Source organism: Melanerpes formicivorus, unplaced genomic scaffold (genome assembly GCF_026170545.1).
Source record: "Melanerpes formicivorus ecotype bairdi unplaced genomic scaffold, bMelFor1.0.p_v2 SCAF_3, whole genome shotgun sequence".
Lineage (NCBI taxonomy): Eukaryota > Metazoa > Chordata > Aves > Piciformes > Picidae > Melanerpes > Melanerpes formicivorus.
In genome coordinates this window covers 20905511-20930933 of record NW_027142355.1, presented here as the reverse complement: position 1 = coordinate 20930933, position 25423 = coordinate 20905511, and the positions used below count along the sequence as shown (strand labels likewise).

Genomic DNA, 25423 nt, shown 5'->3' with positions numbered 1-25423 from the left:
TCTTTGCTCTGTGTCACCCTCCCTGAAGTGTTACAGACTGGCCATAGATGGATCCATAAAGAGGAAAAGGGTAGGACAATTTTTCTGAGGTCAGATTCTCTTCTTTAGATGCTCTAGTGAGTGGATGCTTAGATTCAAATTCATCACTGAACCTGGTGTCAGAAACAAATCTTTGTCTGGATGAGCAGTGGTGGCTTCTGTCTTAGCTTTTACTAGATAACATGGATTGATTATAACCCACCTGACTATGTAATCAAATCTCACTCGTCAAAAAAAGTTCCAAAGCACCACAATCTTTCCTGTCTGTTTTTTTTCATTGCTACAATTTGTACTGCAGATGACTGAAGTGCTTCAGTCTGACACCGAAATCTTTATACTCAACCTATCGTTGCATGAAAGTGAAACACAGCCAAAGACGAGCACAGCATACACTCAAGTTATTTCCTTTTACTCCCAAATTCTAATTAATTTCACTAAAATTTAAACATACAGAAGTTGTACAACTATCCTTACTTAGTTCTCTGTGTTCTTCTGTGTTAGTGGAGAGAGTATGATGCCCTCTGAGGAGAGGCTGAGGGAGCTGGGGTTGCTTAGCCTGGAGGAGACTCAGGGGTGACCTTACTGCTCTCCACAACTACCTTAGGGGAGATTGTCGACAGGCAGAGGTTGGTCTCTTCTCCCAGGTAACCAGCACCAGAACAAGAGGACACAGTCTCAGGCTGTGCCAGGGGAGGTTTAGGCTGGATGTTAGGAAGAAGTTCTACACAGAGAGAGTGATTGCCCATTGGAATGGGCTACCCAAGGAGATGGTGGAGTCACTGTCATTGGAGGTGTTCAGGAGGAGACTTGACAGGGTGCTTGGTTTAGTTGATTAGGTGGTGTTGGATGATAGATTGGACGCAATGATCTTGAAGGTCTCTTCCAACCTGGTTTATTCTATTCTATTCTGTTCTACTAATCACCCTCCAAACTCCTACCCTGAGGTTGTCTCACTAGGCACAGGGAGTCACAACAATCAACTTGAGCAAGAAACCTACAGTTCATAGACCTCAAAGCAGGCAAATTTTGGAAAATCATGAAACCACAGGGAGAAAAAGCCTCAAGGATCTTACATTGATAGTGCTTGACTGTTTCCAGATTAAAGAAAACAGTGACAGGAAAGCTCTCACAAGGATATCTAATCCATTACACTGAGATGATTCACTGTACCAGCAGGACAGTGGCACAGCTGTGCCTCACTTTACATGAAGGGGTTTTTTGCTACTGCTATGACTGAAAGGTTTGAATCCAGCAGTACCTTTAGTTTGGTTTGACCAGTTAAGTGAAGATCAAAGTGCATCTTGCACTACAAACAGATCACACAAGGAGTTTTGTTTTAAACTCTATTCCATCCTCTAAACATGAGATGCACGTGTGGTGGTTTAGGCTGGGTGCTGGCCCAGATGCCACTGCACAGACCACACCTGGGAGGTCCCAAGGGGTGGTCACAGGAAACCTGGTATTTCATTCCCATAATGCCCTGCTCCCCTATAATAGATCAGCACAGGGTCTTCACTTCCTCTTTCCTCCCTCAATGGTGCCTAGGTAAAATGGCGTGAGCTGCCTCCCTTGGGCCTGCCCAGGCCCAAAGCTGGGTTGGGGAGGGGAGAAGGAGCCCTGGGGTTTGGGCATACCCCTCAGGTGGGGATGGGACATTCGTGGGTATGTTCTGGGATCTCTCTCTTTGTCACGGTGCTTGTGGCTCTCTGTAAAACTTTCATTGTTGTTTTGTATTGTTTTCCTATTTAAACTTTCCATCACTTTTGCAATCCGTTTGTCTGAGTCTTTATTTCTGCCTGTGGTGGGGAGGGGATCTGCCCCAACCCATTACAACATGGCAGCCATAGCTAGGTGACTTATTCTGCACTTTGATCAATGCAGGTTTGCAAGTCTCTCATGCCAGTAATTCTCCACTTCCAATGACTAGTGTTGGGTGAAATTACTATAACAAAACCAGAAAATTATGACCACGGTTTATACTCTTAGCTTTTGCAAATGACAGGTTGAGGTTCAGCAATGTAGTAAACTAGAAGCAATAATCTTGCTGCCTTTGTAATAACGCAAAAGCACTGTATAGATTGTATCGATATTGCTTAGTCTAAAAATGAACGTGTGGAAATTAAATAGGACATACATCAAAAAAATGTATGTGTATATATGATTCCTTTATGAAAAGCAACTATTTGTGCTGAGAAAGGCCAAAGTCAGTTTTGAGCTAATCCAATAATAAAGACAAAACAAAGTAAGCGTAATAATTATTATTATTTTTAACATGTTAAAAATACAGTCACATCAAAAGAGGATACACAGTTATAAAACTGCTGCAGATGACATAAGAAAATAGTGTGTATATATTTTATATATAAAAATCTACAGTATTTACTAATGCTGATACATGTTCTGGAGCCTTGTGTTGCTTGCACAAATAAATTGCACAGCTTTGTTATGAATTACAGAACACAGATTATTACACTTAGCCACAATGTTATATACATACATTTCTAAGCTGCTGCAACCAATTAGAACTAAGGTAAGCCCAAGTCATACTTATCTTCACAATTTTAGTTCAGAGTTTCAGTGTAGTGCTTTGCTACTGTTACTTTGCTGCAGTCTGCAATTTTTAAAATATAAAATTGCCCAGTTTTCATGAAAAATTACATCAGACACATTATATACACACACAAAAAAAGGTTTTGAAATACACTAAGTAAATGTTACTTCCATTTGTAAAAACTGTTTTACTTCTGTACCTTAAACTTACAGAACCAACCTGCAGCAATAATAGGCACTAAAGCTCATTCTTTAAAGGAAAAAACAAAATAATCCATTTCTATCTTTTTGTTAATAAAACATACAACCCAAAAGATAACAGGACAACTTTCCAAACCATCTGAAACTGGTGTTGATCCCAACATTTGGTCCTCTGTTAAGCTCTCCCAAGGACCTCTTCTGTCACAACACGCACTGGTTCCAACAGAAGCTCACGGCACTCAGCACTTCCCACACAGCACCCAGCAGCTCACAGGGCTGCATCCTACATGTGCCACTTCACCTGCCTTTTCCCCCCCACCCCCACCCCCATTTCACAGTCAAGGAAAGGAAAAAAACAAATGAGAAAAAGCTGCAAACACTAATTAAAAATACTTACATTGCCCGGCATTTAAGCTCCCTATGAACAGTCAAGATCGTTTTAGTGTAAACTACCATACAGTCTCTCAGCAGCCTGACAGCTCAGCAGCACATGCCCCATCACAGACACGAAACCACCAGTTCTTTGGGGTAAAAAATGGGGCACAACAAAATGGAATTGACAGGACAAAGATGAAGAAAAGGGACACTGCATACTCACACATCTCAAGGAATATTAAGCTTTGGCCAAATCTCAGCCTCCCACATGTACTTCCTAGGAGCGCCAAATAGCTGGCCATTCTCTGATACCTATGAGACTTGGCCCTGCAACTGCTTTGCTTAGCTTGACAGCGCAGCATGGCAAAAAGTGAAGAGTGCAGCACCATTTCTGTATCTGGCATTGCAATCACTCTGCTCCAATATTCTGCATATAGGATGAGCTTCTGAAGGTAGATTTGGGTGAAAAAGTAAAGATTCTCTGGTTTCAATACACTTAAATAAAACAAACACTGTCCTGAATTTTAAGCACCATTTCTTAGCCAGATTAGAGAGACATTTTTGGCTTTCTGCTTTTGCCTGCCTGCTCCTTCTTGCTGAGGACAATGATAAACAGTAGTCAAAGGAGAAGAAAGTAACTCTCATGTGAGATTAAATTAACAATCCCAAAGCATCTCTCCTGCCCAGAACAGATACCGGGATGCTGAGGCAGCTGTATTAAAACAACAGAAATTCCCATTCAAAATGAATGGCTTCTCAAATAAATTACAAAGAAAAATTAATATGAAATAAAAGTACTTCACATGCTTTGCCCAACGTTAAATGCTGTTAAATTTAAACCCTTTAGCTCTTTTCCACATGTGGTTGTGTATGGTAAGTGCACACTCACACGCACGCATCTCTACAGTGCATTAAGGATGTCAGTCAAAGTACAATTGGTCACTGTGTTACAGGTTTTAGGCAGAAGGATTGTAACACAAGTTACTTCAATGTAAGGAACAATGACAGTATTAACCACACAGTCTATATGGTCTTATTGCTATGTCTACGTGCATCAGATCACTTCCAGGAGCTTCAATGCAAGTCTCAGAACTCAACTAGTCTTCAATCAAAGAGTGAAACAGCTTTGAAATAGTGTTGCTGCTTTTGAGACTCATGAACTGTCTGCATGTCACAGAACTGCTGTGGACTACTACTAACATCAGTGTTCAACTGGGGGTTAGGTCCTGCCATTTTACTAAGAAAACACAGGTTCTCAGAGAAGCACAGATTCATGCATAGACAGTCCATCATTTCTGTTTCGATAGTGCTGGGCTTGAGCTGATGGATTTGAATATTGGTATTGTGGTGAACCATGCTCTTCAAAGGCTGGTGAAGTCCTGTATCTTATTGGACTATCCACGGAAACAGCAGGAAGACTATGGTCTTGAAAAGGTGTTGACTGAAAATGCTGGTATTTCTGGAAATTATCCAAGTGGCCTCTGTTAACATCTTGGTTCCAGGGTTGTCTGTAGGGTTCATGTCTGTAGATATATGCAGCATCTGGCCACTTTCTATCTTCTGGTAAATAATCCACTGGAGGAATTATGAATTTGACACCTGTGGGGGACCTTGAGCTTCCCGTATAAGCATCAACAGAGGCTACTTCTATCTGACCAGGGGCAGGTGAAATTGGATTTTGGTGACTGGGAGGATAGGAATTTATTTGTTTATCTGGACAATAATCTACTGAGATAAAAGAACCATATGGCCTAGCAGAAGGGCTGCTTCGATTCCCATGATAATGCAGAGGTACAGAACTTGTATTGCTCATACTGGAAACATGCTTTGGGGAATTTCCATGGTAAGTAGGTGGATTACTGTAACATGGCAGAGGCTGTTTTACATTCAATCCATGAGGTGGTCCATCAGGTTCTGATGAATATTTTGGAGATCTGGGCTGTGAAGTGAAGGTGTAATTATTGGGTATTTTTAAAGGAGCTGATATCTTTTCGGTTTGCTTTCTTGGACTGTTAGAAAACGTTACGTGCCTAGGGCTCTGTGGATGAGCTCGCTCAAGCACCTCCTCCACAAGATTCTCATTCTCAGCTTCTGGAACATTGTCATACTGAGACGCATTAGACCCTCGCTTACCTTCATCAGCATCCATAACCCTCATCTTGTGCTTTACATTCAAAGGCTGTGTTTCTCCAGGACTTGGTGGTGGGCCTGAAACTGAATGGTTTATTTGCCCTCCTTTGGCCTCTGCAGTAAATTTCATTGTCTTTTCAATTATTTTGATATCAGATGGTTTATTCCACTTAGGTACAAATTCCCTTCTTGCATTTGAAGTAGCATTAGAATTTTGATTAGCAGCTGCATTATTATAGTGTCTTGAGTTGTCTTGCTCTGTTAGCAGAGGCTTTCTTCTTGTATCTACCTCGTTCTTAGGTGTACTATTTTGTGTCTCCATTGGTCGAGTCTTCTGCTGTTTTAAGGAAGGTTTCTTTTCCAGTGAATTAATTCTTTTTCGGTTATTTGGTGAGCTTTCTGGTTCTTCTCCTGAGGATGGTATCCTCTCTGTCCTCCTTGTTGGTTGTGTACCAGTGCTGTTCTGTCCATTAAGCATTGGAGTGGAGTTAACCGTAGCAGGCTGAGGTTCTGATGGAAGCTGCCCCAGTGGCTTCTTTGGAAATTCATCTTCTTTACCTAAAACAAGAAAAGCAGTAACATAAATTCACCTTTGCACATAAGTCATCTTTGATCCATTTGTCATGCAAGCAAAAATAGCTAAGAACTCAACTACCTGGGCCTCTCTCTGGGTCACCGTTCTGCTAAACACCTCACAGGTTGTTCTTGTATACTGACACTGAACAAAGGTTTTGTTTAGGCTGTCATCTCAACCAGTTACTCTGGTTCTCCTTTCCACAGCTGATGTGAGCTTTTGCTCATTCACAACACTGCTGTAAAAAATAATTTTCCTAGATGACTTCAAGTTCCAGTGCCTACTCTGTATGTAACCCACCTCACATTACCCCTGCCACATTAACTACTTTCTCTACTTTTAAAAATCCTTCTCAGTATCCTTCTCTCAATCTATTGTCTTCCATTCATTCATCATTTAATGATCACCTCCGGTAAGCTATGCTACCAGCTCCTCGCTCACATGTATTCACAAGCACCCTGGCAGACATCTTTGAACTTTTTCCTCACTCTTTTTTCTGGATGGAGCTCCCATTAACATTTGCATAGTGAAGCCCTTATTGCCCCTCAGTCCCTGCCTAGAAATTTCAACCTCAGATAAAAAAGCTACAGTGTAACTAAAAGGCTCTACACAGAATCCTTTTTCAGTTCTGTTTTTTATCAGTTATGGAACAACTTAAGCAGATAATAGTGATACTGACTACATCATCATTTCAACTGAGTGTTCAATGGACAAGTTTTGCTGAACATAAGGACATCATTTACAGCACTAAGGATATGAACAGAAAGTTCTCCCAGACTGGAGCTCAGCACATTGCAACAGCCAGTGGTAATCATTGGTTATATAAGGACCCAGAACAATTCACATTGCCACTGAAGAAAGAATAAAGAAGCATTTCATTGCTTGAAGTTGCTCACAGAACAATTCACATAGAATTTTCTACTGCAGTCTTTCTCCTAAGCAGTCAACACCCTCCATATTCTCAGCCAAAGTCTTTTATCCTATCTGCTTGCATATAACTTATTTAATTCTGTCATACATTATTTTCCCATTATAAGCAGAAAAGGTCACATACTTCTTATTAAATGTATTAATCTAAATGTAATTGATTTGATGTTCAGTATGTCCCAAATAATAATAATAATAAAAAACCTTTTAAAGTCAGCATAACAAAACAAATCCTACTCACTTTACATCTATTTATCAAGCAAAAAGTCTGCTGTAAAGAGGGAAAAAAAAAGAAATTGCTACCCTTGCTTAAATGTCAGGCAAAATAAATGATGTAAAATATCTTTCCATAAAATAACTGTTTAATCCCTCCTTCTTCCTAAGACAAGTACTGTAGAATCTTTCCCAATCAAAGATCATAAAGTTAGCACTTCACTCTTTCTAGATATTTGCAATTAAAATGACTTTTATGTGTCTGTATGGTCTCAGAAGAGTGAATCCACAGAGATGTCTCTATACCTGACATGAGTGCTGCAGTTAGAAGTGAGCTATGTTCATTTTTAGAGTCAAGAGTACAAGTCCTGTCTTTGATGACTGCTTCATGATAGAGATCACAGAGGAAAGGCAGCAGCCAAGGCCAGTATTATTTATTATAAGAGCATAAGAAACTACCATCATGGATCAGTTGCTATCTAAACCAAATGAAAACTTAAGAGTTTGTGCCAGCTAGGAAATAGCAGGAGGACAGCAGAGAAGAGCACAATGACACCATGTGTCACAACAAAATAATTAAATAAGGAGGACCTAACAGAAACACTGTCTTTGCCAAACTCCACCAGCCTTTTCATAGAATCATAGAATCAGTAAAGTTGGAAAAGACTCCAGAGATCATCAAGTCCAAACTATTACTTAATACCTAACACCTCATGACCAACTAAACCATGGCTTCAAGTGCCACATCCAATCCCTTTTTGAACACCTCTAGGGACGGTGACTCCACCACTTCCCCGGGCAGCCCATTCCAACGGCGAATTACTCTTTCTGTGAAGAACTTTCTCCTTACCTTGAGCCTAAACCTACCCTGGCACAGCTCGAGACTGTGTCCTCTCCTTCTGTCACTGGTTGCCTGGAAGAAGAGACCAACCCCCACCTGGCTAGAACTTCCTTTCAGGTAGCTGTAGAGAGTAATAAGGTCTCCCCTGGGCCTCCTCTTCTCCAGGCTAAACAACCCCAGCTCCCTCAGCCTCTCCTCATCAGGCTTGTGCTTGAGGCCTCTCACCAGACTCCTTACCCTTCTCTGGACACATTCAAGTATCTCAATACCCTTCTTAAATTGAGTGGCCCAGACCTGGACACATTAATCAAGGTGTGGCCTAAGTAGCGCTGAGCGCAGGGGCAGAATGATTTCCCCACTCCTGCTGGCCACACTATTCCTGATGCAGGTCAGGATGCCATTGGTCTTCTTGGCCACACTGCTGCCTCATGTTCAGCCTCCTATCAACCAGTACCCCCAGGTCCCTTTCTGCCTGGCTGCTCCCCAGCCACTCCAACCCCAGCCTGTAGCACTGCACGGGGTTGTTGTGGCCAAAGTGCACTTGGACTTGTCAATTGCCATCATGTTGGACTCTGCCCATCTGTCCGGCTCGTCAAGGTCCCTCTGCAGAGCTCTCCTACTCTCTAACAGATCAACACCTGCCCCCAGCTTGGTGTCATCTGCAAACTAACTGATGATGGACTCAATCCCCTCATCCAGATCATCAATAAACATATTAGAGCATGGGGCCCAGCACTGATCCCTGGGGGACACCACCAGTGACAGGCTCCAGCTGGATGTGGCACCATTCACCACCACTCTCTGGGCTCAGCCCTCCAGCCAGTTCCTAACCCAGCGCAGAGTGCATGTGATTTTCAAAGTCTTCACATGAGACCAATGGACATGTGGAAACCTACCCCTTGCTTCAGAAATACACAACTTCAGAAACCTCACTTCACCTACTATAAGCATAGCCTACTCACATTTTCTGGAGAAAAGCCTTCCACTCTTATTTTTCCCCAGTTACTCTCTGCTCAGTAATCATAAAACCATAGAATGCACTGGTTAGAAGGGACCTCTAGTGGTCACCTAGTGCAATACCCCTGTAGGGAACAGGGACAACCCCAACTTAGATTGGATTGCTCAGAGCCCCATCAAGACTGATCTCGAAAGTCTCCAGGGACGGTGCCTCCATCACCACCCTGGGCAGCCTGTTTCAGTGTTCCACCATTCCCATATTATTATTAATAATACACAATCCAATGCTCTTACGCTGAAGGTCCCCAAAGGGGAGATTTCACACATTGAGTTGTCTTCCAGCATCATACCCCTGGCACACCACACTCTGATGGAGAACACCCATGCAAATAGTTGCAGGACAGGGCAGCAGGTTACATGGCAGGGCAGGGCCTCTGCATTAAGTTCCAACAAGCAGGTCTTCAAGTCTTGTGGGTTGTTCACTTTTGCAACAGGGCCCCACCATCCCCAAATCAGGCTAAAATCTGGAGCACAGACTTTAGACTTGCAATCCCCAACAGCACACCACTGGAAGAACAGATGAAATGACAAAGAAATGAGTTGCATGGTTGCTGTAAATGGATGATTTAATAGCTCTGCAGTATATTGTCTGCTGCACCAGCCTCTTCAATTTTTATTTTTTTTGAATCTTTATGAACAGGAGTTCACTTTCTGAGCTGGCTTTGATTTGGAAAAAAGGCATTTGTACAATTGAATTCCATTTGCATCTTCAAACAGCCAAACTGGCAAAGCTGAAGATCTTGTCCTCTAAAAAAGAATTGATTCCCCCACCCCAGCCCCCCTAATATTGGAACTACAAATTACAGTGCTTGCAATCTTAATAATTTTTAGGGATGGGATGCCATCCAGAGGGACCTGGTGGGCCCAGGTGAACCTTACGAAGTTCAACAAGAGCAAGTGCAAGGTTCTGCACCTGGGCCAGAACAAAACTCACTATCAATACAGACTGAGGGGTGAGGTGTTAGAAAGCAGCCCTGTGTAAAGGACTTGGGGTTACTGATGGATGAGAAGCTGGACATGAGCAAGCAGTGTACACTTGCAGCCCAGAAGGTCAATCACATCATGGGCTGCATCCAAAGAAGTGTTGCCAGCAGATCCAGAGAGGTGATTCTGCCATTTTACTCTGGTGAGACCTCACCTGGAGTACTGCACCCACATCTGGAGCCCTCAACATAGGAAGGACATGGACCTGATGAAGAGGGTCCAGAGGAGGGCCACGGAAATGATCAGGGGGTTGGACCACCTCTGCCACGAGAACAGGCTGAGGGAGCTGGGGTTGTTCACCCTGGAGAAGAGAAGACTCAGGACAGACCAAATAGCAGCCTTCTAGTACCTGAAGGGGGCATACAGGACGGATGGAGAGACTGTTTACAAAGGCCTGTAGTGACAGGATGTGGTGTTTTTAGGCTATGCCTTTAAAATTTAGTGGCAGATTTCAAGCAGAAAAGTAGAAATATATAAATAAATCATTATTGGGTGTAAAAAGGAAATCAAAAGATGATTCTAAACAAATTCATTGGATAAATGTCTGGGATAAGAGAAGCTATACCATAACATTTTTTTTCTCATTCCTTTTTCTCTTCTGTTCCGATCTCAGTGGTTTTGCTTTGCTCAGGAGAGACATAACGTGCTTCTGGCTGGCCTTGGATAAGTCTAACCCAGTGCTTTCTCTCTCAACTCCTCTCTCTGGGACAGGGGGATTTGGGGAGGCAGTGGAATAGCTTCCTGGGTCTTTTGACCGGGGGGGGGAGGAGTGGTTTGTGTTGTTTGCTAATTGCAAGTATCTGTATAATATTGTAAATACCGTATATTTTGCACATATTCATTGCATTCCATTGTAGAGTGTAGCTTTTGCTTGTAAATACAGCTTCGTTTGCTTCTAACTGAGTTGGCCTGGCTGAAGTTAATGCATATATATATATATATAAAACTGAAGACAAATTCCTCTAGTAGCTGCAGTGCTGCTTCATTTGTTCAAAGACATTAAAAGCATGAACTGCTTTCCTTTCTTCCAGCTTTTACTCTTTAAGAAACAAATGCAAAGCAATATGAGACTCTTTGAAATGCACTTGGTTGTACAATAAAGGTGAGTCTTGTGTGAGGTTCTTTTTAAAATTTCACACACTTAAGGTTTCTTAATTACCATTAAGCTCTAATAAAACCCGAGTGAGAATACTGCAGACATTTTCACTGAATTTTATCTATGCTTTGAAGATTACTTTCTGTCATCTTTCCTTCACATTTTAGGCTAAAAGAACACACTGGAGCAGGGGACACTCCAGGAATGAAGCAGTTCAAGGCAGGACATTGTCTAACACACAGCCAGGTGGAACAACATACACAAGGTCACAGGCTTAGCACCTACAAAGCTACAATATTGACTTTAAACCTCCAGGGTGGAAAAACAATCCCAAGAATTTGTATACAAAAGTCAAGATGTAAAAACACAGCCCAATGCTCAACACACACAGAGTACTGGAGGTTTGTTTCCAGCTTTACTAGGGGTGGCAACAGTGTTCTGCTGTGCTGGTGTCAATATTTCACTGCTTTTCAAGTGGACTGCAGTATTTAGGAATCAAAGGGGAAAAAGGGGAGCTAGAGCCATGGTTTAGTAGTCATGAGGTGTTAGGTGACAGGTTGGACATGATGATCTCTGAGGTCTTTTCCAACCTTATTGACTCTACGATTCTATAAAGGTACTCAATCCAGTAATCAAAGCTAGGAAGCACAGGGCTTGTTCTGGTGCAAAAATGACTGAGGTCTCGTTACCTCCTGCATAAACCCACTGGAGAAACAGAAGTCGTGTAAGGATCTAGGATCCTGCAGTACAAAGACATCCTGCAAACCTGTCACCTTCTAAAAAGAAACCAAATTTGTTTTAAAGCACAAAACAGGTATTTAATTCTAACTTAAGAGTACAGATCAGACATACATACACATACACACACAGAGAGTGTCACTTCCAGTAGAACTAGCAAGTACTTTATAAGCAAATAAAAACTCCTGAAGTTCAAGAAAGGTCCACAAAATGAAACCAATAGAGGAAAATTTAATCTACCAACATGCACACTGACACTTTGAGCCATTCCTCAGATGCATAAAATAGCATGTGTCTATGAGTGCTTTAAGCAGCCCTCTATCAGCAAGAACAGCAAGAAAACCATGATGCTGCACGCTGGCAAGCAAGCAAGTTAGTAAAGGCAAAAAGCTTATGAGGGAAACCATAGTGAAAAAGCAAACAGAAGAAACCAGATCACAACAAACAATTCTACTATTGAGACGGACATAAATAGCCCGCCAAAGCAGCATGCAAAAGCACCAAATCTTCTTACAGGCCACATATCTTTTATCTACCAATTTTCCACTCTAAATCTGCCTAGAGCCTCACACAGAGCTTTCTACCATCATCTTTATTAATTCAGCTAAACTCACTGCTCAAAATCCTCTGAATCTGAAACTACTGAATCTGACAAGAAGTATTTCTGGCACAAGTGCTTTTCTATACAATCTATGATGCTTACACACAAGGTTTAAAAGCATTTTAAAATTAGAAGTAAAGACAAAGCTGTCCAGTCCAGCTGGGACTGTTTTGGCAGTGACCTTTACAATCATCGAATATGCTTTTTTTCTTCAGAAGCACACTGGGTAATCAGATTTTTCCTGGGCTGCCAGTATTCACATGAGATGTGCAGCTGGGTAGCTCTCAACTTCTCTCTCCCTCTTCCTTCAACAGAACAGGTTCCTAGGCAGAATTTAGTTACTGGCTTTTTCCAAATGCAAACATAATAACTTATATTAGTTTACAAAGCTGGGACTACAGGATTCTACATTTTTCCCCTCTATAAAACAAAAGGTGGTAATTTAGTTGGGTTGTATGCAATATAGCATAAACTAAACAAGCAACAAAGACAACAGGGTGAAAATGGGTGAGGAAGGAGAGAAATGGAATGAGAGGAGAGACAATTTAAGCAAAACATGAACAATCAGATGCTTGTTTGCTGCTGGTAAACATATTATCTGACATGAAAAGGAGCAAAATAAACACAAGCAGAGCTGACTGTTCTCAAAAAGATAAAAAATTCAAGTCATATTAAAGAAAGTTTTGGTCCCCTGACTTCCTCCTGTTCTAACATGTCTTGGTCACCACCCAGTGGAAGTCGGTCTCAACTACAAGACTTTTACAGATAATTGTTTCAGGAGGCACTAACAGCCTTTTGCATTGAATACCAGACATATAATTGGAGTAAAGTGCTTTAAGTGCTCTCTCCGGTGAGTAACAGTCTAATCCTCAATTTCAGCACCAGAATACATGCACTTTGACTGTTCTAACACAATTTTCAAGGATGGTAATGGTCACAAAAACAACCCTTAAAATGACATCTTGATATTTTGTGTTTATCTTCCATTAGTGACATTTCATCTTACTGCTTCAGTTTACAAGTCCAAGAAAATTTCCAAGAAATTTTAAAGTGCCTGTACTAGAAGCTCAAGCAGCTGTCTGAAAGTCAACCCCTGCTCCTCCTCCTTTATGTGCCATCATTGGCAGAGGAGTTACTAAAAGGAAATCTTCCCTGACAACTTGTCAGTAGAACAAAATACCCTGCTTGCCTTTCTACTGTTATGCCACTATTGTAGTACTGACAGTAAGGAAAAGTTATTTTATAAATATTTGCATTTAGACAAATGAGAGAAATAAACCACACTTTTTCATCAGCCAGAAGATATAGGTGGGCACTTGTATGTCTCCAAGTTGCTAGTGCAGGAAAATAATATTAATCATCATCATCATCATCAATAATTAAACACTTTGCTGTATATCCCTAATTCCACATTTCTTCCAGGAAAACATATTTCCTCAAAATACGGTGGCCAAGAAGGCCAATGGCATCCTGGCCTGTATTAGGAATAGTATGGCCAGCAGGAGCAGGGAAGTCATTGTGCCCCTGTACTCTGCATTGGTTAGGCCGCACCTTGAGTACTGTGTCCAGTTCTGGGCCCCTCAAATTAAGAAGGACATTGAGACACTTGAACGTGTCCAGAGAAGGGCAACAAGGCTGGGGAGAGGCCTTGAGCACAAGCCTTATGAGGAGAGGCTGAGGGAGCTGGGGTTGTTTAGCCTGGAGAAGAGAAGGCTCAGGGGTGACCTCATTGCCCTCTACAACTACCTGAAGGGTGGTTGTAGCCAGGAAGGGGTTGGTCTCTTCTCCCAGGCAACCAGCACCAGAACAAGGGGACACAGTCTCAAGCTGCACCAGGGGAAGTTTAGGCTCGAGGTGAGGAGGAAGTTCTTCACCGAGCAAGTCATTCGTCATTGGAATGGGCTGCCCAGGGAGGTGGTGGAGTCCCCATCCCTCTAGGTGTTCGGGAGGGGATTGGATGTGGCACTTGGTGCCATGGTCTAGTCATAGGTCTGTAGTGACAGATTGGACTCAATGATCCTCGAAGTCTCTTCCAACCTTGGCGATACTGTGATACTGTGAAAAGTCAGTTTAAAATAGGAATATGAACTATGACCAACATCACTGTCTGGTCACATTCTAAAAAAGCATGCAAGTTCTGAACAGCAAAGATTTTAAAATTATGCAAAGCCAAAGACTAATACTGCTGAAAATAATATACCAAACGTGTTATATATATATATATATATATATGTATAGAGTACATATTAGACATGTAGTATATATTATATAATATATATACATATATTAACATCCTTCATAATCCTGTAAGGTAATTGTATCACACACACCAAAAAACAAGGCAGAAAAATTAGTTTAGTTAATTAAACTATGAAGTGCAGTGCACGAAATAGCTACTTGTATATTCTTCAAGCACAAGAGAAAAATCCAAAATTCCTCTGAAACAAAACACAATCAAGAGAGAGACACCATCAGAAACAGGAAAAGTCAAGTTGACTTACATACTCCTATCATCAAAAGGTCCGTTAACAGCAGAGAACAGACAATATTTAAAAGATTAACAACCTAGTATGTATTTCTGCACTGTCACTGATGAGTATTTAAAACAGCTACTTGAATAGAACATATTGATAACAACTAAATAAAAGATATACTTCAAGATACACAGTAGACAAACATACAAACATTTAAAAATTTATGCCAAATGCAAGATTCAAACTTTGCCAGTTTTCCCTGAATACAGAAAAGGCTCAGACACCTAGAACTGAGTCAAGAGTTTAAAGCTGCTGTTTAAGGCTTCCTCAGTTGCTGTAAGCTCTATTAAATGTTCAATAATTTAAAACAAAATAAAATCCAACCAAGGACCCCTCTTTGTCCTCCCTTTTCAGGACAGTGAATATCAAAATGCAGGTGAGAAATTGTGTCAAGAACAGACCTGAGAGCCTTCAGTCCTGAAGGTGGGGCCTGACAATCTTGTTTATGAATCCATAGATTAATAAGCTATTTTCAGCCATGTATTTTAAACCAGAGTATGAAACTTCCACTGGTAAGCACTTATGTTTATTAAAGTCAAGCACCATTAAAAAAAATAAATTAAAAAATACTGTTTATTAAGCATTGCATTCTTTGTGTAGTCCTGTAGGAATAACTTATGGGGAAGCTGGAAATTCTACCCATATCTTTGTGAACATCTAAAGAATTTTACGGCTGATTTAAGTAAGAGGCAAGGAAATAAGCTGTGCCAAGAAATTTTGGAAATGAACATTTTTTAGCAAGAAAATTCCTTCACTGTGCTCTTCATATCATTCTTGAATTAAGGAAGAGATTGTCAGCTCCACATCAGCTTTGATTCCTTGAGAAGTCATACAAATTTAAATACAGATGCTGTTGAAGAACCTGTTCAAGCGGTACGGACACCCTCCCTAATGTTCCAGGCAATCCAGAAAATACCAATTGTCTTTTCTACTAAATTTGCTTGAGGATATATCAGAGGAGAAGTCTGTTAAAAAACAGATTTTCCTGGACAGGTGTCACAGCCTGCCTCTCTGAGGGCTTGATAACCAAGACACTTGCCCACAAGAAGCATGCTTATCCAGCTCACTGTCTCCATAGAGTCACTGGAACATGCGTGACTACCACAAGGCTTTAAGAACAGTATTTAGGTTGCAAGCCATCCTCTGAAGGTTGTAGTTGCTAAGTATGGCTAGCCTACAGCAGCCAGCAGTTAATAGCTACCATAAAGAGGAATAAAAATCCATGGTGTGCTTTTATGCAAAATGGCCCAAGTATTGGCAGAAGTATTTCACTGACATCCAAAATTAGCATGATCCCCTTAAAGTCCATGTTCTGGCTGAGCATTTTAAGGATTTTATCAGTAAGAGAACACTCAATGAATTCCCTTCCTTCATCTCTGCTCTGGAGGGAACAAGGAGCTCCTTAATTCAGTGGAAGACGACATGCAGGAAGCAAGCCAGAGAAAGCTACATCAGACATAGGCAGACATCCCCTTTAGAGTAATGCAAAAAGTTATTATCTCTTTTAATATCCTACTGCAGCTTACCCTACTAGGGCAGGAAAATCTATACAGCCTAACAAGGATGCCAGATGGAAAATTCCACTGAGCTTAATTAGCTTACTGCTATTCCTGGATGACTGATACTGATGCAACTGTAAGATGGAGTTTTTTTTTTTTCTTTTCCCTACCATGTATTTTTAGTTTAGTTCTTAAAGGTGTAATTGTTGATCACTGAAAAAAAAAGTACAAGACAGGAAGCAGCACTTTGATTTCAGCTGCACAAAGTAAAAAACACTATTTTGTCAGGCTAGAGTAAACGAAGACTTTCTGCTTATTATAAGCACTGATTTTGTGAGTTTTACATTAAATCAAAGACAAACAGTAAAAGGAGACTGCAGGTAGTAAACACAGTGTCAGACAGATACATGTATTGTGTTTGCACAGCAAGGGTTTGTAGGGGGGAGGCCATAGGGGTGGTTTCTGTCAGAAGCTGCTAGAAGCTTTCCCCATGTCTGACAGACCCAATGCTAGCCAGCTCCAAGATGGACCCACCACTGACTGAGGCTCAGTGGCAGTGGCAGCACCTCTGTGATGACACATTTAAGAAGCAGGGCGAAAAAAATCCTGCCATCAGAATATTGAACACATGAGAGAAAACAACTCTGCATATACAGATATCAGAGGAGGGGAAGAAGGTGCTCCAAATACCATAACAGAGATTCCCCTGAAGCCCATGGAGGTTAATAGTGGATCAGATATCCACTCTGTAAGCATGTGGACGACCCAATGTCAGAGCAGGTAGATAACCAAAAGAAGTTGTGACCCAAAGGGAAGCTCACGCTGCAGCAGGATCCTGACAGAACCTATGGACCTTTAGAGAGAGTTATCCACACCGGAGCAAGTTTACTAGCAGGATTGTGACCTTGAAGGACCAACGTAGGAGCAGTTTGTCCTGGAAGGACTGTACCCCTGAAAGAGGAGGATTCAAGTTGGAGAAGAACTGTCTCCCATGGGAGTGACCCTACATTGGAGCAGAGGTAGAGTGTGAGCAGCCCACTCCCTGAGGAGGCAGCAGCAGCACAAACAACATGTAATGAACCCCCACTCCCTGTCTCCATGAGCTGCCGAGGGGGAGGAGTTTATTTCTTATTACTGTACTCTGATTTGATTGGTAACAAATTAAACTAATTTCCTCAAGATGAATCTCTTTTGCCCATGATTGTAATTGCTGAGTGATCTCTCCCTATCCTTATCTCAACCCATGAGCTTTTCATTGTATTCTCTCTCCATGTCCAGCTGAGGAGGAGTGGCAAACCAGCTCTGGTGGGCACCTGGCACCTATCCAGCATGCAAGATGTGAGTAAAGCTGAATGTCTAGAGAATGCTGAGAACCTGTAGAAAAACATTACTGCCTGAAGATAGTGAATAGTAAAACCAAACTGAATACCTGAGTGGAAAAGGGAAAAAAATAAAATAAAATAAATCAAAGGCCTCTGAAATTCATAAGAACAACAACAAATAAGGCCTCTTCACTCAGATACAGACAAAAGCACACAAACCAGATAGATTCTCAAGGATTAGGATAAAGGTAATTTGTATTTATTTTGTGAAAGATTAAGTATTTACCCCTGGCAAAAATACACCACACAGAGAGGCCTTCCCAGGCTACTTTCAAATTAAAAAACAAAAAAAGCTTACTTCCTCACCTAGCACCAGAACATACTTCACTTTGGCTTTCCTTTTTGTATTTCCCTTGTCATTGGTCTCTGTAAGACAGCTTGTTGTGTCTATCAATTTCTGTTACTGAATTTCAAGGTGGATGGCTTTTACATAACCTAGACCTCCTTTAATTGTCTGTAAAAATCTAGAGTATTCTCAAAATTTCACTTGAAGGAATTTTACACTTTCCTAAAAGACAAGCCTTAAAACATAAGTAAGTTAGGAACAGACTTTCTGTCCTCCTTTTTTTTTCTCTCCATCAAGAAAAATTCCACTGAATTCTTTTTCCACAGAAGTTCTCAACACAAGTTACAGGCATGGGATTTTCTAGAAAATACATTAACTCCATCATTTGGCAAACTACAAAAATCCTTCCCCAACTGTTCAGCTACCACAATTTTAAGTAGAGACTTGAAACTCCTCACTGCTGAAATTTACTTTACCATATCCATGAAAAATGTACCCATCTACAAATAAAGTTTTCTGGTGCAATCCCCTCCCCATTCAAAGATAATCACAGAGTTTAAGAGAAAGCACTCCTATGATCTATCTTCCTTCAACATGATGGAGTGGAATTGATGCTAAAAGACAAAGCTGCTCATTGACTTACTTGCTCACATCTAGTCACCATGACCAAGCATCAGCAGTGACAAGATGACTGACAAAGCACATAGCTGAAAAGCAGTGCTGAAAAGAGAGGCTTGCTCTGAAGAATAAGACTGAAAAATGATGGAGAGAAGGAGGGATGGGAAAGCTGTGATTAGAAACAGGAAGAAGCAGTGCATGCAGTAACATGGAGAACGACTGTAGTCTTATAGAACAGTCTGCAGATGAGGACCAACAGGACTGAACAGATGAAGAGACAAGAGCAACAAATAAGACTTACACCTGAAGAGAGTGCTGAACAGATATTACAGAAAGAGGACAAAACACAGAAACAGAGAGCATGAGAAATAGGAAACTGACAAGAAGGCAAGATGATGGGAAATGAATATATAAAAGGCATTTGTGTTCAAGAGAGCCAGATCTGCTGAAGAACCAGATGAAACAGGCATCCATTTACAACAAGAAGATTTGACAGTCCCAATACTGCATGCAGCACATAAGAGCAATGGAAAAAATGAAGTTCATTAATGAAACAGCTTCAGGAAAAAATTACCACAATACCACACAGGCAACCTTTATGCTGACAGTTCTTAATTTCTGCAAACTAAACACAGCAACTCAGTACAGTTATTTGCAGGTAATTTCTGCTGTATTTTACGATTAGGAAGGATAAAGAAAAAGGACTCTGAACAACCTCAAGAAAAATTCTAAATAAAAATTGTGGAGGGAGGGACAGAAAAGGTAATAGGATCTCAATAGAGGAAAAAGAGATCCCATACACATTTCATAAATAGTGCCCCTCAAATCAACCACTGCCACTTTGCAACCACAAAGCACAAATACAGAGGCTGAGAAGAAACAAAGTAATTAATTCAGCTGAACACCTGATAGACCTATTGCAGGTCTACCACCTGCAAAGGATTAAAATTCTGGATTTGACTAACAGAAGAAACTATCTGACCTGAAGTTTGTTTCATAGCTAATTAAGCTACAAACCAGTCTGGATTCTCAGGCAGCATCACTGCTTCAGATGATTTTAAAATTTGATATTTAATCTATCTCAAAGATTTTATAAAGCCAAGCTAATAAAATCATCAATACATAGGATGTTTTAAAATGCTTTGCCATTAGCATACAACCAGTAAACAAAACATCAGAAACAGAGCAACCTCATGAAAAGAAGGGTGTTGATTTTAACCTGTAAAATATCTTTGAGTGAAAACAAGCAAACATATCAAAACCTATGCAATTATGAAGGAATAAATGTTTGTGCATCTTTTAACAGCATGAATTACACTTTAGAAACGGACAATGTGTGAATACTACAAATATCTAAATCTGCACATGTGCAAGTTTCTTACCTGCTGCTGGTAAATCCAGCTTTGCTCGTTTCAATTCTGATATAGAATTTTGGAGCTGCTCTATTACAAAGTCATCTTCATAGAAGAAATCCTTGGCTAAAGACTCCTGCAGAAATTTTACAAGTTCTTCCATTTGTAATTTCATCAGATGTTCTGTATATAGCAGAAAGCATCAAACATTAGAACATCTTGATTATGAACACTGGAAAGTCTACTTGAGGTATCAGATGTTTTTCTTTTCAAAGAGAATGAAAAACTCTAATTAATTAAGCAGATAATAAAATTCTACACCTGAAATCTCTAAAATGCATTAAAAATTTAGCTTGGAAATAATTTCTACTTATTATTCCTCACTTAGAAGAGGCATCCTCAGACAACTACGTGCAACTCACTCTTCTTCAGCTTTTTTATGTCCAACAGCTTCAGGTCTTTCTGCATCCTCAACTTAAAAAACACTGCTGTGCATCTGTACAACATATATTAGCTCTCAAGTGATTCACCGCTGCATTAACTCCCAAGGAAATTACGATGGCAGTTCACACTTCAGAACTACTGCTTCAAGCTCTCTGAAAACTCAGGTAACTTTTGCTACTTCAATCAAATTCAGGACATATTTTGAAAGCTATTTTACACTTATCAGATTATTTGTCTTTCCTTTTTATTTTACACAGCAGTAAAGTCATGCTTCCCACACGCAAAGCTGTAACTGGAGATCTGTGTGGATTCTTTAGGCATGTGTATGCCAGTGAAAGTTCCTGAATGCACAATTTTACTACAGAAACTATAAAAATCAAATAAATAATGGATTTTCACATAAAAATGTTCTTGGCATGTATTCCATGCTGGCACTTTGGACAGCTATACCATCAATATTTTTAAGAGTAGACAAGAGACTGGAAAACCAGTATCTGCCTTATGCTATCTTCTTTGCCAGTCCTCCAATCTTTCTCTTCCCATAAGGTATTTGGTGTTGTGGTCACGGAGGAAGTTGCTATGTACTTGCTAAGCAAGCAAACCTGCACTCCGACTTTTCCCTTGGGTCTTCCCATAAAAAGAACAGTGAATAAAAAGAATAAACTAAACTATTTGCAAATAAAGAAGAGATACAAAATTGTTAAGCTTAGCAATTTGTCTCTCAATATTTAGCTTTCTTACGTACAACTACTAAAAAGGTAATCTTTTTCATTTTTCAAAGCAGCTTATGGGCAAACTAATGAATGCACCCCAGCGAGACTGACAGGTAGTATGACCACAGTTCAAGAAGGGTAAACTAGAAGGCAAATTAAAACATCAGCCCTCTTGAGTTTACAGAATTAGTTGACTTCACCAAGCAAGCCTAAGTCCCAGAGTAAGACTGTATCAAACTTGAGCTACAAGGTATCATCCTGACAAATGCTCAAGTATGTTTAGAAGCTACCAACCATCCTCCAAAGCTCCTTTGGAACTTAAGGTGCTAAATCGCTTTGATGAACCAGGCATAATTGCACTGGACAATTCTTTTCTACAAAGTATCCATTTTTACTTCACTCAAAGGCAAGGGATGGAAAAGAAAGCAGCCTACGGAAATTCCAGATTTTAATTACATTTCTGGACACACAACAGTATAGAAGTGATTACTCACTGCAGAGTTGTTTGCTGATATTTTCAGGTATTTAGTGGCACACTTTGGATTCTTTCTGCACTTCTTCTGATTATTTAAACCCTGTGGGGCTAACAAGCTATTTCCAAACTATGGAACCACAAAATGTTTTCCCCATTGTTTAATCAGCAATACAGCTCACCTCATCTCAGAGCTTAAAAAACTTCCTTACTGTAATAAATATTTTTCTTTGGCAATCCCACTGCACTTGGTCTGGCTGAAGTGGAGTTAACTTCCCCCACAGCAGCCCTCATAGCGCTCTCTGCTTTGTATTTGTCACTGGAAAGGTGTTGATAACACACCAGTGCTTTGGGTACTGCTGAGGAGAGGCTGCACTGCATGAAAGCTGTTTCTGTAACATCCCCATTACCAGTGGGCAAGACCTTGTGAGGGTACATAACTAGGACAGCTGACCTAAACTGACCTAAGGGATATTCCATAACCTAAGACATCTGCTTGGCAATAAAAGCTAAGATAAAGGAGGAGGGGGAGGGGAGGGGAGATATTCATTATTAGGACATTTGTCTTCTGGAACAACAGAAACAGAGAATAAATCTTTTGTTTGCTTTTGCACATGGCCTTTGCTTTCACTTTATTAAACTGACTCTATCTTGACCCACAAGTTTTTCTATCTTATTTTCTGCCCTGCTGAGGAGAGGAGTAATAGAGCAGCCTGGTGTCCAGCCAGGGTCACCTCATCACACATATACATTAACAGAACAAAGATTTGATTTTGGGGCATAACGAATGAAAAATACCTGCCAGAAATAGCATAAGGCAAATGAGAAACTAAGCTTTTCACAAAAGGTCAAGCTACATAAAATAAGAACAAAATCAGCCGAATCTCTGCTGAGCATTCAAATATTTGAGATATTTCTTACTTCTGTGTAGCTTCAGAATTGTGTAAGACATAGCAGTGAGAATCCGCTCTCCTTCAAGTATGTATATATCCCATATCCTGAGACTTAATGTAAAGGGAGTCTGCAATGACAGAATCAGCAACACCGTGAAAACAGTTTGTCACAAGTCACAGCTGAAAACAGAAATAGAAAAAGAAAAACATACTCACACGATCAAGGAAACACTGGAAAAACCACTTGGTTGTGTAAAAGCTTGTGGACATATCCTGGGAGTCCTGTAAAAAATGTAGAAGTTTAAAAAATACTCACAAAAATTAAGTAATGCCTTGAACTGTCCAGGAAAAAACATTTCCACCTTGAGGCCAATGTCCCAAATATTCACCATAAAGAATTAACTCAACTACATGAAATACTGTTATTGAATTTTAACTTTGGGATAACATCATATTCCATGCTTGCCACGTTTAGCTTCTCCAAAATTTTCAAGTATACAAACACTGAATAGGTAATGGATCATATCCCTCTGGTGTATCTGCAGGCTTTACCTTCATCTTTCAGCCAGTTAAAATGGGCTCATCTCAGCAAGTAATGAAGAAAAATGATTCTTAGATTAACTGAAATAATCTTTGTGAAATTTTTGAGAGTCTTTTTAAAAAGCAGAGAACAAAACCCACCTTAAGATTTTTCTAACCTGTAAGAAAAACCATCAGCCAGACAGAATGAGACCATGCCTTTCATTGATAAAGCAGTGATTTGTGTTAAATTCAATGCTAGTAAACGAATTCATACAAAACCAGAACTAAGTTCTGACAAAAATTAAAATAAGTAGAACAAATCATAGAATGCTTTAGGTTGAAAGAGACCTTTAAAGGTCATCTAGTACAACTTCCCCACTGCAGTGAGCTGAGGCATCTTTAAGTATGCTCAGAGCCCAAATCAACTTGACTGTAAATGCTTCCAGTCCTTGCATGTCTCAAAACACATGGAGAGTAAATGCTTTCTGGATCCCTCTAAACAAGTATCCAAGAACTCTCTCAGAAGGGAACTATCAAAGCATTTTATTTAAATCAGCCTTTTCAACTACTAAAGCAACTCTCTATGCTTTTCTGAATGTTTCTTTTTCAAGTGACCCAAGGTGACATGGATGACCAATTTTTTTTCTTGATTCTTAAATGTAGTATTAAGAAGTATATAAGCTATATAGACACTTCTTATATATATATACACACACACAATATAATATGTGCCAGTCTCAGGTTGCACAATCTCTTCTTGCATGATTCTTTTTGGATTTTTAAAAAGTATAAGGGTCTTTTACCATCTCCTGTTAAAACTACTTGATCGTCTTGGATTATTCTAGATTTTGCTCCTGAAATGTGACAATCTCAAAAATGAGAATGAGTCTATGTGGCTAAACAAGAATCATCATCTTGAATGTACTGTAACAATTAAATCCACAGTTTTCATTTCAGAGTTCCAGAAGTGGTTTTGATTTGGGGTTGTTCAGCCTGGAGAAGAGAAGGCTTCAGGAAGACCTACCAGCAGCCTTCCAGTACCTGAAGGGAGCCTAAAGAATGCTGGAGAGGGACTGTATACAAAGGCCTGCAGTGATAGGACAAGGGTCACTGGTTTGAAACTAGAGAAGAAAAGATTCAGATTGGATGTTAGGAACAAGTTCTTTACCAAGAAGGTAGTGGAACACTGGAACTGGTTGCCCAGGGATGCAGTTGAGGCCCCATCCCTGGAGATATTCAAGGTCAGGCTGGACAAGGCTCTGAACAACCTGATCTAGCAGAGGATGTCCCTGCTCACTGCACAGGGGTTGGACTAGATGACCTTTGGAGGTCCCTTGCAACCCAAACCATTCTATGATTCTACCATTGACTTTAACTTTTTAAAATATGCCAAGATTGTTTGCACGACTGATTTTGGCCTGATCTTTTAACAGAAGCGTGGGTTCCCCCCACAACTAGACCTGCCTAATTCCATGCTATAAGCAAATCTTATAGCATGTTGTTAAAGAAAGACATTAAATTCTATTTTATTATACAGCAGGCACATATTAGATGCAATTCATCACTGCCAAGGTACTAGTCTGTTCCCAAATGGTCTTTTTGCTTTTCCTACAGAGATAAGCATACTAAACAGAAAATAACACAGCCCCAGGAAGGTAATGTTTGTAAGCAGCTATCACTCTTAGAAGATGTTGCTGCAACCAAGCATCTTGGACACTACCTTTTAATACTTAAGAGATGAATTCTGGCAGAACCAGTATGATTGAAATAGAAAATTCTTGATGACTACTGAAAGGGCATTTTTCTTTCATTAGATAAATAACTTGTTCCTTAGAATAAATACAGTCAATATGAACAAGAGGGGAAAAAAAGAGCACAAAGGGACTGTTTCCAAATGCCTGTAGTGATAGGACAAGGGGCAACCATTTGAAATTAGAGAAGGATAGATTTAGATTAGCTATTAGGCACAAATTCTGTACCATGAGGGCAGTGGAACAGTGCAACAGGTTGTCCAGAGAGGTAGGTAGTTGAGGCCCCATCCCTGGAGATATTCAAGATCAGGCTTGACAAGACTCTGAACAACCTGATTCAGCAGAGGATGTCTCTGCTGACTGCAGGGGTGTTGGACTAGTTGACCCTTGGAGGTCCCTTTCAATTCAAACCATTCTTTAATTTTATGATTATTTCCCATTTAAGAGCTTTAGAAGAGATATTGCTCAACATTTACCTTCCTGAAAACACTACTGACTATGGGTAATTTTTTAAAGAACAGTTAACTCCTCTTATAAAGGTTATTTTTTAAACACAAATTAAACCTGGTTGATTGCAAAGTCACCTCTGCCCAAAGGCATGTCACACAGCTCTACATATTGCAGACTCTTGATAAAATGTTTTAATGTCAGGTTGCTACACAGCAGCTTGT

At 40.3% G+C, this 25423-nt stretch overlaps 1 protein-coding gene across 6 annotated transcripts in view; it reads right to left on the bottom strand.

The window, feature by feature from the left end:
• Window positions 1-2288: 2288 nt before the first annotated feature.
• The window catches only part of USP6NL (USP6 N-terminal like), a 141332-nt gene continuing 118197 nt past the window's right edge, over window positions 2289-25423 (bottom strand). For all 6 annotated transcript variants that reach the window (XM_068168558.1, XM_068168543.1, XM_068168549.1 and 3 more), the window contains 4 exons: window positions 22696-22761; window positions 22508-22607; window positions 19988-20140; window positions 2289-5853 (listed from right to left, as the gene is read on the bottom strand). In XM_068168558.1, coding sequence (XP_068024659.1) covers window positions 4421-5853; window positions 19988-20140; window positions 22508-22607; window positions 22696-22761 — 1752 coding nt within the window. In that variant the 3' untranslated portion in view covers window positions 2289-4420. The remainder of the gene's footprint in view (window positions 5854-19987; window positions 20141-22507; window positions 22608-22695; window positions 22762-25423) is intronic.